The sequence below is a fragment of the Colossoma macropomum genome, unplaced genomic scaffold (assembly GCF_904425465.1).
Source record: "Colossoma macropomum unplaced genomic scaffold, Colossoma_macropomum, whole genome shotgun sequence".
Taxonomy (NCBI): Eukaryota; Metazoa; Chordata; class Actinopteri; order Characiformes; family Serrasalmidae; genus Colossoma; species Colossoma macropomum.
The window spans coordinates 12,551,777-12,566,092 of record NW_023494795.1 but is presented as its reverse complement, the minus strand read 5'-3'; the positions used below and the strand labels follow the sequence as shown (position 1 = coordinate 12,566,092).

Below are 14,316 nucleotides of genomic sequence, written 5' to 3'. Positions count from 1 at the left end.
CCAATGCCTTTTAAAGCTATGTGCTACGTCACAGCAAGTTATTACCTGACATGGTTATGAATACGCTACCTGGTGCCTGACACAGTGTGTTATGATAATTTTGAGATAAGGTTTTGGCCTAAAATGTATTTTTTTTAAATCATTGGGAGAATTTACATGCAGGAAGTTGGAAGGGAAAATAATCCTCAACAAAAACTTTTTTTGGGTGCATTTACTACTATTTTACCATTATCGATGTTATACATAAAACTCAGATATGTGATATGTGTAGGTTCACTGGGCTTTCTGGATAATAAATAAAATGGCTATTTGTGCGTTGCATGCATTGTGACCCCTGGTTCCCATCACCACCACTATAAAGAAATCTGAGTCAGTAAGTTTCTCTACAGTGCTTTGTTTCACATAAAATCACTCTGAATGACTTTGTTTACATCTCAGCAGTTGAAATGTAACCAAAATACAGACTTTGGACGCTACATTGGAACAGCTCATCCAGCGTTCTAACCCATGGGAAAAAGAGAAGGCTGGAGACTACACTACACCGGAGTCTACACTAGAAGTGTGCACGATTTTAAAGGGGTACCACCTCAAAATTTCTGCCATGTCATTGGCTTCCACCTCGCTGTGGGGCGGGTGTTTGTGCCTTTAAGTAGAGAGTTGTGTGGCTATCAGTGATCAGCAGAACAACCTCTCTCAAAGACCACCCAACCCACCCCTTCCCCCCACTGCAGCAGAAAGTCTGGTTTGTGGAGGTCTCACATTGGACATAAGGTCCATAGCACAATCCTGTGGTTGGTCTGGCTGCAGACCATGCTAAACACCTCTGCAAGGTCCTGATATTCAGCTGGAATGTTGGTAGTCTAAGAGCCTGTCTCTCAATGGAAGAGCTAGAGACAATGGACCTCACACACAGGGCACCAGGACTGTCCAGGTATAATGATTCTGTGATGTGATGAACAGGGAAATTGAAACTGTGTGATGGGTTGCCATGTACAGGTACAATGGCAGAGTTTATTTATAGACAATCCTTGAGACAAGAGGTCTTCCACTGTGGGCATGGATGTGTAGAGTCAGCTGTCAAGGTCTCACCAGCTCCTACTGCACCATGTTCTGCAGCCTATAGTGGAAAACAGACATGAGAACTCACTTGTTTCAGGTGCCGCTGGCTGAAAGGGTGTGGAGTGATCATGCTGCAGGTGAACAGAGTCCTTGTGTGTCCCAGGAGTTGTTTTCTATGCTGCGTTTCCTCCATGTGGTGATCAAACACAGACCCAAACAATGATGTAATGCACTCAAAGCATAGAGTCTTCTCTCCTTCCTGTTCCCAAACAGCAATAGCCTAGCCCTATGCAAGTCAGTAAGTAAACTGATAACAAATGAAACTGCAGAATTCTCTTTTCTAAGTCCTAAATCCAAAAAGCACTGGAGAAGGAACTACAGAGCCCTGCTGGTGACATTCCATACAAATAAAAACAATGCACGGCCACAAATTAGTAAGGTGTGGGAACGAGATAATGAAGTCAATCATCTCGTTCCCACGCGTTACTAAGTCTTGGCCACAAATTAGGATCTCGTTCCCACATGCTAATACTGTGCGGCCATGCATTATTGTTATTTATACGGGATTTCACCAGCAGGGCTCCATAAGGAACACTGTAGTAACGTGGACTTTCTCAGGTTTGGCCATTTTTTGAGGTATGGAGAACAGTGTTGAGAGTTGCTGGCTTTCTTGTTGTTGTAAACAACTGTTTTTATATGTTTGATATTAAATGCAAATATTTGAATCTGTGGTTATTTTGCCCATTTAATGAAACAATATTAAATTCAGGTTATTTATACTTTTACTCAAGTGAATGTTCAGCATCAACACACATTTAGAGAGAGCTCACCTAGAGTGTCTGACTCTCCACTGTGCGTACTTGCAACCGTACTTGTCACAGTTTTGTAACAGTATCATACGTAATGCAATCCATGAAACAGGACTGTCGGTTCTGAAAGCACTTGCGGGAATTTTCTCTCTGTAAACCCTTTTCCTGCTCCTCCCTACAGTGTTAGCTCGGCAGGTTCCTGAGTCCTACAGCACGTCTGCTGCAGCTCCAGCTCCCTCCAGGTCTCCAACATCCCCAGCCCCCTGCTGATGTTTCTCCCCTTCTGCCCTCACACTGCTCCCCCATCCTGGTCCACCCACATCCCTTTGGCTGCCTCTCTGGGACAGTCTCTACTAACTATATGGAAAAAACAAGGGAGGCCACCAACACTAAACTCCACTTCTTCCCCCCAGGGAGTTAAAGAATAAGTGGGGTGGTGATCTGATTGTTGCCGAGACTTTACTGGTAAGGAAGCATCACCATCCAAATGATAAGAATCAAGAGTTGTTAAAAAAAAATTACGTATACAGACTCTTTCATTGTTTAAATACAGATACATTCAACACAGAACTGCTATATTTTGTCCAGCGGGAGAGTGGGCACTTATTTAAAAACAAGCTTTAGCTTTTGGGTGATCATCTTATCCAGTTCAGAGAGCCTATCTGGTGAAATTAGCAGCACTATCAAGTTGGGCACCATAGTCAATTTACGTTTTTTGTTTGTAAGTGAAAATAACACACATAATAACACATATACCTGCACATTTGAATAAACAATTACTGTTTATTTGTTGAATTTAATATGTTTAATTTTTTCCAACATTTGCAAATGAGTAGACGTTGTGCTCTAAAATTTGCAGTAAATTGTCACATTTAAGTTTATTCCTTGTAGAGGTAAAATCTACAACACATAATTTGACCAGAGGTGTTCAAACCTTTGCATACAACTATATAGACTATGCAACTAATTAAATAGGGTCTATTAGTTTTTTCTCTATTAGGCAGGAGGTGCATTTTAGTTAGGAGTAGAAAAAGTATAGAGAAACTGCGCTTAGGTGAAGGTATGGATACTGTATTACAGCGATAGGGATAAGCTTTGCATGCATAGGGAAGACTGGGGAGGGTTGTAATGTGGGGTAGGTTGTGACACCCCCAGTTTCACCAATCACTACAGTGCACACTCTCCACTCCCCTGAGCTGACTGGAGAAGTTGGAAAACATGTAACAAAACCTGATTCTGGGGCAGTAATCAGATCATGGTCATGCTTGTTGATCAGCTTGGTCAAACTGGTCATGCTGGTCAACCAGCTTGGTCAAGCAGTTTACACTGGTGAACCAGCTTGATCATGCTGGTCTGCCATCCAGGTCAAGCTGGTTACACTGGTCAACCGGCTTGGTTAAGCTGTTCATGCTAACCAAGCTGGTCATGCTGGTTAACCAACTTGGCCAAGCTGTTCATGCTGGTCAACCAGTGTGGTCAAGCTGGTCATGCTGATTTAAGCAGGTCAGTCAGCTTGGTCAATGTGGTTACACTGGTCAACTAGCTTGACCATGCTTGTCTGCCATCCAGGTCAAGCTGGGTACACTGTTCAACCAGCTTGGTTAAGCTGTTCATGCTAACCAAGCTGGTCACGCTGGTCAACCAGTGTGGTCAAGCTGGTCATGCTGATTTAAGCAGGTCAATCAGCTTGGTCATACTGGTTTTCCAGCTTGGTCAAGATGGTTACACTGGTGAACCAAGTTGGTCGATCATAGAAAACATCAAAGTCACACAAAAACATACCCCATATTGGTCAACCAGCTAATCTTGAGCTGGCCCAGCTGTTTTTCCAGAAGGGAAATGAGAAGTCAATAGGAGAAAAGAGCTGCTTCAGAGATAATTGATTGATAATTGATTAACTCCTGGTCCTGGTGTGTTTTTCACTGATGGAAAAGTCCTCAGGCTCTGTTAACAACCTTTATCAGCTGCTCAACCGCAGAAGAAGCAGTACCACTATTGTGCAGCCTGGACTTCCCCTGGGATGAAGGCAGATCAGCTGAGTCAGTACTGAGCATAAAGTTTGTTTTCCTCTGCTATCTGAACTGCTTGATTAGTTTAGGTCCTAATTAGTGTTTGATAAGACGGCCCGGTCTGAGCCCCAGAGCCCTTTTTATCACTGTTGCGCATTTACAGGCTTAGCAGAGGCGCTGGGGTCGCTGGTGGGCCCTCCCTCCCTTCACCTCCCTCCCTTCACCTCCCTCCCTTCACCCCCACTCACGCGCGCTCTCCTCTTCCCTCCGTCTCTCCTCCTCACTGTGCGACTGTCCAGTCGCGGTGTCCATCCAGCGCAGGATTCGCTCAGTGGATTTTTACTCTTCTCTCTCTTTTCCACGCTCATTTCTTTGGCTCGGTTTCGGCGCGTGTAGTGGACTCAGCGCGGGGCTGGACACAGCGGTGCTCTGATGCGCAGCTGAGGATTGCCGTCCTGTGGGAACTTTAAGACTGGTTTCATGCGGGGACAGTCCATCAGGGTGGTCGCACGATGGCAAAGCCATTTTCGCTTCTTTCTCTCGTGGGCATTATCTCTTCAGTCAGCTGGGTGACAGGTAAATAAAGCTGGCGTTTATACAGCACAAGATGTGGCCTAAAAAGTCATAGAAGTCAGTGGTCATCGTGGTGTAATGTGGCTATAGCGCTGATATAGGATCTGTGCGTTAGATCACGCGTTATTATGCACAATAGAGTAGCTACACATGCTTAAATTGTTGGCAAAGTACACAGTGAAACTCACTTGATTATCAGTAGTGTTAGGGTTTAGGATTTGATTCAGATTTGGGATTAAAATTAAGGTTAGAGATTCATTTCAGAATTCAATTGCTTTAAAGGGGAATTCCACTGTATGTTCAAAATTTCTGCATATTTCAATCAGTGGGATGTAAACAAAGTCATTCAGGGTGGTTTGATATGAAATGGTTCATTGTAAAGAAACTTAATGACTTAATGACTCAGATTTCTTTGCAGTGGTGCTGATAGGAACCAGGAGTCTCCATGTCTACAACACAAATATAGCCATTTTATTTACTATCCAAAATGTGTTTTAGGCCAAATCATTATCTCAGGATTGTCGCAAATCAATGTGAATGATCACACAATGTATTTGTAACCGTTTCATAGCATCGTTTTTCTGCAAGGTAGCTTTTAGAGGCGTCTTCAGATGTCTAGTATCTATCACCACAGTTGTAGATCTCTCTGACTTCATACGTTTCTCTTGAATGGAGTATTTCACATCGACATACTCTGATTTACTTTGTTTACATGGTAATAACTTAATTAGGCTGAAATTTTGAAGAAATAAATTAAGTTTACCTTTAAATAGTTACCCAATTGAAAATGAGTATTTATAGAGCAGTAAAAGTAAACGGTTACTATGCTTTATAAACTTCAACAACTAACTCTCCTCTTTACTGGCTATTATGTAATGTGGTATTGTTAATGCCTACACTGCGCTGCATTCAATTTGAGTCAGATTACATAATTAGTGCATTAATAAAATTAACCGTGTGAACTGAAAGGCAAAATGTTTGTTGTATGTTTCATTAATGTTTAAATGATGCAAATGTAGTGAATTCCATGCGTCCCTTGTTTTCAGTGATAAAAATGCATTTGGCAGCTCTCTCCTTCCTGTTGGTCTAAATGTAATCATCTCAGGAAAGCAGGGCTGTCCACCTTGTGTTCTCAAGTTTGATAAGGCCATAGCAGGATTTCAAACTTGCGTGATATGTTTTTTCTTGCAATATATTCATAATCTGATGTGCAATAATGCTGTATTATGAAAATATAGCATGAAACATCATATATATACTTTCTGAACCATACTTATCTTAAAGATATGGCCATAATTGCACTTGACGTGGCGTATTTTTCCCTAGTATTTGGTGCCTTTCCCACACTGCCATTGTTGTTTGAAATGATCTCAGTGCCCAGCAATTCAGAGATCAGATCTCAGCACTTCTTAAATCAAATGTTTGAATTAGCGGGACTCAGCAGGGTGTGCTCATTGTGGCTGTGAGCCTGTGTTTGAGTGTGTGTGTGTGTTGTCCCTTGCCCTGGTTCCTCTGGAGCAGGAACCCCACCTCAAGGCTTGGAGTGCGGGGCCATTTAGGCCAGCCCCGGCCCATCTGCCCCAGCTTCCTGTTTTGACACAGTCAGGCCGCTGGGCTGCTGCTGTTGCTCCAGTGGAAAAACAGCCCCAGAGCTTATACTGCACGTTCCAGAATTCACAAAGAGCGCTGATCTCGGGTCGGTCTGGCCTTAACTTCTATAATAGAGGCATGTAGGGGGGGCTGATCCTAAACCAGTGCTTCTAACTTGAGATCCTTCCTACATATGAGCCCAGAATTTAGATTCAGGCTGGGCCAAAAACTTGCTTTCACCACCAATCTTGTCTGTTCTCTCTTGACTCTGTTGTGAAGTCATGTTGATGCACATAAACAAGAAGAGGTTTTTTCTACTGTTGATACAATGAGAAATGCTAATATGTGAACATTAAATCAAGTAAAAAACATATTCAACAAGATAACATTTACAGCAGACGCTGTTATCCAGAGCGACATAGACCCAATCCCATTTTACCCCTCGCCCCTAACACTTAGCCCTTAGCCCTCTGTTTTGTGCGTTCACTTCTAGGGTTAGAGTGTCCCAAGTTTTGTTGAGATAGAGGGGTAGGGTGAAGTGTTAGGGCTACATGTCCCTCCAAACTGAGGTTTTTCAAAGGCTCACTCCAAATGGAGTGTTATAAGAAAAAAAGAAAAACCAGCAAGATGGCTGCCTGAGCAACCAAAGAAACTCACAAATGTAAGTCTTTTCTCCGTTAAAAATAACAATAACCACTGTATTATCTTAGTTTAATGTTGTTTCAATGTATTATAGTTTGTTTCTTCATAACAAGCATAAAAAATCGCTAATAGCATGCTAATGTCTTGGTAGCTAGCTAATTTTCCCGTTCCACCTTAAATAGTCCGGCAGTTCTGACGCCTGAAGCACCAGAATGTAACTGCTGCACCATTTAAGGTGGAACGGGAAAATTCTAAACAAGAACCTAATGAATATCTGACCTCAGCTTCGTATCACCAATTAATTAGCGGTGGGCGATAATAAATAATTGTCACCCGCCCTCTTTGAAAGCATAAGATGCCCTAAATGTAACTAAAGCCCAGCAGTGAGGAGCTGAACTTTTCCCTTCTCTGCTATCACTGAGACGGGCCGGGTCGCCTACAGAGCAGCGCTAGTAGCTGTTAATGAAGCAACATTTTTTGACGGTTGTCCCATTTCGCAGGACAGGATTTCAACCAGTACCCCTTGTAACTCAGTTCCTAGGGGTTAGGGTGACACTCAAAAACAAGGGGTAGGGGTAAAAAGAAGAAATGGGATTGGGCCTTGCAATATGATCATTTCACACATAAGGGTCAATACGAAGTGTTTCACAATGAAGGATAATCTTCTTTCTTCTAGTGAATATTGTTGGAAATATTTCCATAATATAAGCAGCGTATTATTATAGTACGGTATAATAATAGTTATTATAATACATTTTATTACAATACATCTTATAGCATACACTTATGACAGCATCAACTCATGGCACTTCACAGAAGACAAACAAAATAAAATGTATATGGACCATTTTACTAGTACTATACTGGAACTTGAGCACGTAAACCGTTATAAACCAAAAGTAAAAATCTCGAATTCTTTCTCTGACAAAAATGGCTCTTTATAATAATAATAATAATAATAATAATAATAATAATGTAATGATAACACCAAAAGCAAAAATCACCTCTGTGATGACATTAAAATGATTTTAATTGTAACATGTTGAGGACAAAAATATGACATGAAAATATGACAAAATAACATTTTAATACATAAAACTTTACCACTAAACAAATCTATTCACAGACATACATGGTATCCAGAGTAGTCTGTCACTGCCAGAAAGCTCAACAGGGACACATCATGACAATAATACTGTCCCTATGCAGTTTTCAATGTTATGTTATCAACAAGCTAATGGTGGTGTATGATCACTTTCCCACATAAAGTTTAATGCTACTTACCACAAGTCCAGCTCAAACATGGACATTTGAGGCTTGTAACAGCTCTTCAAGTAACATTACATACTTTGTATGTTGAAGTTTTTTGGAGGTAGCCCACCTGTTAGTCTGTTAACTAGCTGGCTTAAACAATAACTTTTCCAAAGACAAGTGACAGACAGGCACCTACAACGTAGGTGTAGCTGCTGCTTTAGTGTAACTGTTAACCACCTACTGATTTGTAGCATGTTTTTTTGGCAAAATAACCAGAACTAATATTATCTTGTTAAAGCTACAGTATGTAAGATTTGGAGATTTGGAGACCTCACTGGTGGAAATGTGTAATTACATGCAATGTTTGGAAGAACATTTTGTAACATTGGTTACTTCTGACCCCTTCGTCAAGTGGAAGAATCTGATGATGGCGAGTGTGTTGAATGAGAATTTAAAGAGGAGTCAGTAAAAGCTTGGTGAACAGTACAATGTTGATTTTTTACATTTGAGACCTGAACATTAAGCCGAGCCTTCTTTCTGAGCCTGTGTGTGTGAAGTTAATGCATAAAGATGTATGATGCAGTCTGAAAAACTCCTGCAAAATCTGACCTCAAACTTTTACGTGATTATTTCAGGCTTTAGAGCGTGACTCACAGCAGTGCATTGGATATGTTTGTTGTGTTACAGTTAGACAAATGGACAGAATTTGATTGAGTAAAATATTATAGTCTTTAGTAAAATAAGTACACTTAAACAATATGTTTTGACTAAAATTAGGCTATATTTAGAACATTTCTGCCAAAAGCTACAAATATGACTAAAAAATGTCAAAAATGTACCTAAAGAAAATGTGAAAATAGGAATAACATAGAGTTCCATATTAATTTAAAGAATATATCAAATTTAATAAGTAATAATGTTTCATCTTCTGTTTCCAGCTATGGAGCTCAGGTTTGTACCTGACCCCCCAGCATTGAGCATCACAGACAAAACATACAAAATAAATGCGTCAGACACACTGGAGATCACTTGTAGGTAAGCCTGAACTACACTACACAAAGAGGTGAATGGAAAGTAAGACAATGACATCATGTTTTTACACTCAAACCACATTAATTCATTAGTGAATATATTCATTAAGAAACACTCAGCTTTTGTATAGCCTCTCTTTTATATGTCACATCTGGAGCATATAGACAGTTATTGCTGGCAATATTTTTGATATGTACTTAGTAAAACAACAACAAAAAAATTATCTATAATACAAGCCAATGAACAAGTGCTGCAGGAACATCAAAATTATTGCCAGTGATCAATGCTCATATGCTGCAGTAGTACAGATATTATGTTGAAAAAGGCTGGAGTATTGCTTTTAGACACGAGATACTGAGCCTAGGTTAGCCCGTTTAACACCAAATAACCATTGGTGATTCCAGACTTCCATTCCTCACTACCACAAATGCCATAATTTTAATATTAATTTATAATGGTTACAGAATACTTCATAGTAGTTACTAGATAATAAACGTTAAGCTTAATTAATGTACTGAATAATAAGCTGAGAGAGTAAAGAGTTAACAGTAATAATAAGTGATAATGAAAATGGGATCACTTAAGTGTAATAAATTGGCAGCTATTTTATCATAAAAGTCTGTTTATCACTGTGTGGTGCATCTACCTGTCCTATAGGGGCCGCCAGATCCTGGAGTGGTACACACCTCACAACCTCACCGGCTCTGAAAACAGGCTCACTGCGACCGACTGCAGTGGGGACGGACTGTTCTGTAGCACCATCACACTGACCGCGGCCATGGCCAATGAGACAGGAGAGTATCGTTGTTCCTACAAAAACTTGGCCGTGGAGGATGGGAAGACTGCCAAGACAGTGTATGTCTTTGTGCAAGGTGAGCTGCTCTCAATTCTTGTAAGTGCTTGATAATGATAACTAGAGCTGTCAGTGTCAATTATATTAGTAATTGTATAAATGACCATTTATTTTGATGATTAAACAAGTTGTCAGTGTTTTTTTAAGGACCAAACATGACATACACTGACATCCCACAAAATTGCTGATTATTCGCTGACAATGCATCAAGAAGGTTAATTTTAATTTATAGTTTTAATTAGTTTAATTAGGTAATCTTGAAAGCCTAACTACTTACAAAGCACCTTTCATGCAAGCTCAAAATGCTTCACTATATATAGCAATAAAAGGGTGTAGGGCAAAACACCTGTGTCATTGGGCATTTTTTGCATAGCTATGAAAGCTGATACATTGCACATGAATAATGTGGTCCAGTGGTAGCTTGTACAATGAATATAAAAATGGGCCTCATACAGAACCCTGTGGTACGCCATAAAGAATGTCATGTTCTCCAGAGAAATGTTCACTTAGACTGGTAACAAATTCTTCATTCTTCACTCTACATTCTTTCTTTAAGATGTCTGTCAAACCACTTTAGGGCGGTGCAAAGCCAATCCAATTTTCAAAGCAGTTCTATAGTGTGAAGGGCAGCATTTAGAATTAGAAGTAAAAGAACTGAAAACAAATAGACAACAGCTTGGTCAAGACAGAGAGTTAAGACCAGAAGAAGGGTCTGTGCTTTGGTGGAGGATGAACAGTTAGTCAAAAGACTGTTTACAGACTTTCGTAGTAATAACTAGGTATGTACATAGTACAAACATTCCAGAAATATATATCTTTGCAGTTATAAGTGTCTCTAAAACAGCAGCTAATCTACAATTGTTCATATTGTCATGTATTATATGGAAGAAGTGCAGTGATTTCAATACAGGAGGCTGCTCGGTAAATAAATGTAAAATTTATTTTTTGAGTATTTAGTCTAAAGGTCTTGTTGATCAATACTCTAACATTTCAATGGTAAATATGTGAATTGGTCATTTATTTGGGGTCTTCAGCTTAAGCTTCAAACAGGACTTGGCAGTTGTGACAGAGTGGTTCCTTTCCAAGTCTGATTTTACATGTAAAGTCTGTTTAGGCACTGATAAAGAGTAAGGTAGAGAGACAAAGAGAGAGAGAGAGAGAGAGAGAGAGGGACAGAACTATCTTGCCTTAGCACACTTCCTGCCTGATCCTCCAGTGTGACCTCTCCACATGTGTCACCTCTGTATTCTACTTCCTGTTAGAGCTGTACCAGTCCATGATCCTACATCCTGTTGCCATTAGTTCCATTCAAGGAGAGAAATTACGCGAAGTTTATTGAAAAGTTCATTAAAAGTTACTGGAAATAACATTAAAGGGCCCATATCCTACATATTCCCTTAAGGTCCACGTATAACAGCTGTGTGGTTGTTTTATGTACCTAAAACAGACATAATTCTTTTTTACATGACCATTTTCCAACCTCTCTTTATCCCATTGGATTAAACAGGCTGTGTTTTTGCTACTGTGGCTTCTTGATAAATGAGCTCTGTTCTGATTGGCTGCCCTGTGCCTCATGCAAAAAGCACTCAGAACTGAAACGCTCCTTAGAACTTCAATGTGAATGGGCGGAACTAAACAGCTGTAGCCTGAATAGGTGGATGCATATACAAATAAATTGTCATGACATCACAGTTCACAAATGCCTTTTCTTTAAAAAAAAATTGTTTACTGTCTAAATGTAAAACATCTCGCCCTCCAGACTATCGTATGCCGTTTGTCCGCTCGGCTCAGGATTATGACGTAGTCTTCATTCGAGAAGGTGAACAGGTGGTCATCCCCTGCCTCGGCACCCTGGAGGACCTCAATGTCACTCTGCACACGGTGAGCATACACATACAGTGTATTTACAGATTAGCTTAGCAGAGGTGGGAGAAAAAAACTGATACAAACATAGTATTGTGAAACTTTGGGTGAAAAAATGGCATCACTACACAGAAGCCTTTCAATATTAAATTATTAATAATTTCAATGTGTATTATGCCCATTAGTACGCTAATAGAATAGAGTCACAATAGTATCATACTACTATTTAAGTATCTTTATAATATTGTATTGTGGAACCTTTACAAATCCATACTTGCCCATAGGTATTCCCTATCACATAATGTGGCCCCAAAAATATTCAAATGTATTAAATTTGTTTTGTTAGGAAACAAAATGTCAAAACAAGTGGCTTTACAGTACCCTAAGGGCAGTCTGGTTGAATAAAATACCATCGGTTTGTGGTGCTAAAAGTATTTCTATGAAACAAATACACTATTTGACTAAAGGTATGTTCCATGTACCATCACACCTATTAGCTTGCTGGACATCCCGTTCCAAAACCAAGAACATTGACATGGAATTGGTCCTCCTATGTGGCTACAACAATCTGGAAAGGCTTTCCACAAGATTGTCTGTGGGAATTCAGGCAAAAGAGCATTTGTGAGGTCAGGCAGTGATATTGGACAAGAAGGCCTGGCTCACAGTTAACGTTTCAGTTAATCTCAGAGGTGTTCAGTGGGGTTGAGGCCAGGGCTCTGTGTAGGCCGCTGGAGTTTGTCCACACCAAACCCGTCAAACCATGTCTTTGTAAACCTCGCTTTGTGCACAGGGGCACAGTCATGCTAGAACAGGAAAGGGCCTTCCCTAAACTGTTGGCACAAAGTTGGAAGTGTATAACTGTCTAAAATGTCTTTGTATGTTGTAGCATTGACATTACCCCTTGCTGGAGCTGAAACTCTGAAAAACAGCCCCATTATTCCTCCTCCACCAACTTTACTGTTGGCACTATGCATTCCGGGAGGATGTGTTCTCCGTTCATCCTCGAAACTCCCATTTGTCCAACGGACAACCAGATAGTGAAACATGATTCATCACTTCTGAGAACATGTTTCCACTGCTCCAGGGTCCAGTAGAGCTGTTATTTACACCACTTCAGCCAAAACTTGGCATTGTGCATAGTGATCATAGGCTTATGTGCAACTGCTCAGCCATGGAAACCCATTTCTTGAAGCTCCTGATACACAGTTCTTGTGCTGATGTTGTTTCCAGGGGCAGTTTGGAACTGTAAAGTAAGTGATGCAACAGAGGATAGGTGATTTTTACATGCTGCACTCTCTGCAGCCCCCTCTGTGTGAGTTTGCATGGTTTACCACTTTGTGGAGCAGATCTAACAAGGCAGAAATTTCACAAACTGACTTGATTCAAAGGTGGCATCTTATAACAATTCCATGTTTAAAGTCACTCAGCTCTTCAGAACAACCCATTCTGTGCCAGTGTTTGTCTATGGAGATTGCATGGTTATGTGCTTGATTTTTACACCTGTTACCAATAAGTGTGACTGAAACACCTGAACTCAATTATTAGGAGGCGTCCACATACTTTTGGCCATATTTTTCAGTTTTTCACATAATTTGAAAATGTCTGTTGCCCTTTACACTCTGTGTAAATTTCATCGTGAATGGACTAAAATAAACGGCCCAAAATTACTTGGAAAAACGTCTGGTTCCATTAACTTACATTAAAAGTAAAGTATGTTTTTTCCTTCTCCTGTGAAGTTAACATTTTCGAGATATGAGGTTTTGTTCCAACCACAGCGAAATGTAACAAGAGCCTATCTCGATATCACATTTTCTGTTACATAACTTGGTGTTCTGGGCACAGACTAAATTGTACTGAACCTCTTATGCAATAGTCACTGTGACTGTTGCGCCACTGTAAAGTTCACATTATAGCATTTTGCTTTTACAGAAGTATCCAATGAAAGAACTGCCTACTGACGGGAAGGACACGTTCTGGGACAGCAGGAGAGGTTTCATCCTCCCCAGTCATGTGATCAGCTACGCAGGTGTGGTCTTCTGCCAAACGCGCCTCCACAACGAAACCTTTCAGTCCTCGCTCTACATTGCGGCTGTTGTGGGTAAGGATGGTAACACTGACACAGACTGTGCGCGGCAAAACGTCATCATTCGTATTTGATATATTTAATGCAGCAGTTTCATACAGTCGCTATCTAGTCATGGGGTGTGGGGAAATGTTTAGTATTTCCTAAAATGTATGGGAATTTGTGACTGTGGAATTGCTGTTGCGTTTGGAAATTCGAGAGAGGCTGTTTGGTTGTGAGGAGAACAATACCCCCCTCCCTTCTCTTCCTCAGGATATAAGATCTATGACCTCACTGTGAGTCCTACTTATGAGAAGCTGACCGTTGGGGAGAGGCTGGTGTTCAACTGCACTGCTCACACTGAACTCAACGTGGCCATCAACTTCCAGTGGTCCTTACCTCAGGACAGGGTCAGTGTGTGAAGATTGCTTGTTACGGAGATGCATAAATAATGACCGCACAAGCCTATTCAGCTGTTCATGACCTTAGAAGGCTTCAGTTTCGCAAGAGCACTAATCTTAGTCATTTTCCCAAACATGTAATAGCCCATAACATTCCTGGGATTGTGGT

The 14,316-nt window shown here is 40.6% G+C and overlaps 1 protein-coding gene across 1 annotated transcript in view; it reads left to right on the top strand.

Moving 5' to 3' along the window:
* The first annotated feature begins 4,133 nt into the window (after nucleotides 1-4,133).
* The window catches only part of kdr (kinase insert domain receptor (a type III receptor tyrosine kinase)), a 44,756-nt gene continuing 34,573 nt past the window's right edge, over nucleotides 4,134-14,316 (top strand). Inside the window, exons 1-6 of the mRNA XM_036581485.1 lie at nucleotides 4,134-4,453; nucleotides 8,875-8,971; nucleotides 9,626-9,840; nucleotides 11,581-11,702; nucleotides 13,614-13,782; nucleotides 14,020-14,156. Of these exons, the coding sequence (XP_036437378.1) occupies nucleotides 4,390-4,453; nucleotides 8,875-8,971; nucleotides 9,626-9,840; nucleotides 11,581-11,702; nucleotides 13,614-13,782; nucleotides 14,020-14,156 (804 nt within the window). The 5' untranslated portion in view covers nucleotides 4,134-4,389. The remainder of the gene's footprint in view (nucleotides 4,454-8,874; nucleotides 8,972-9,625; nucleotides 9,841-11,580; nucleotides 11,703-13,613; nucleotides 13,783-14,019; nucleotides 14,157-14,316) is intronic.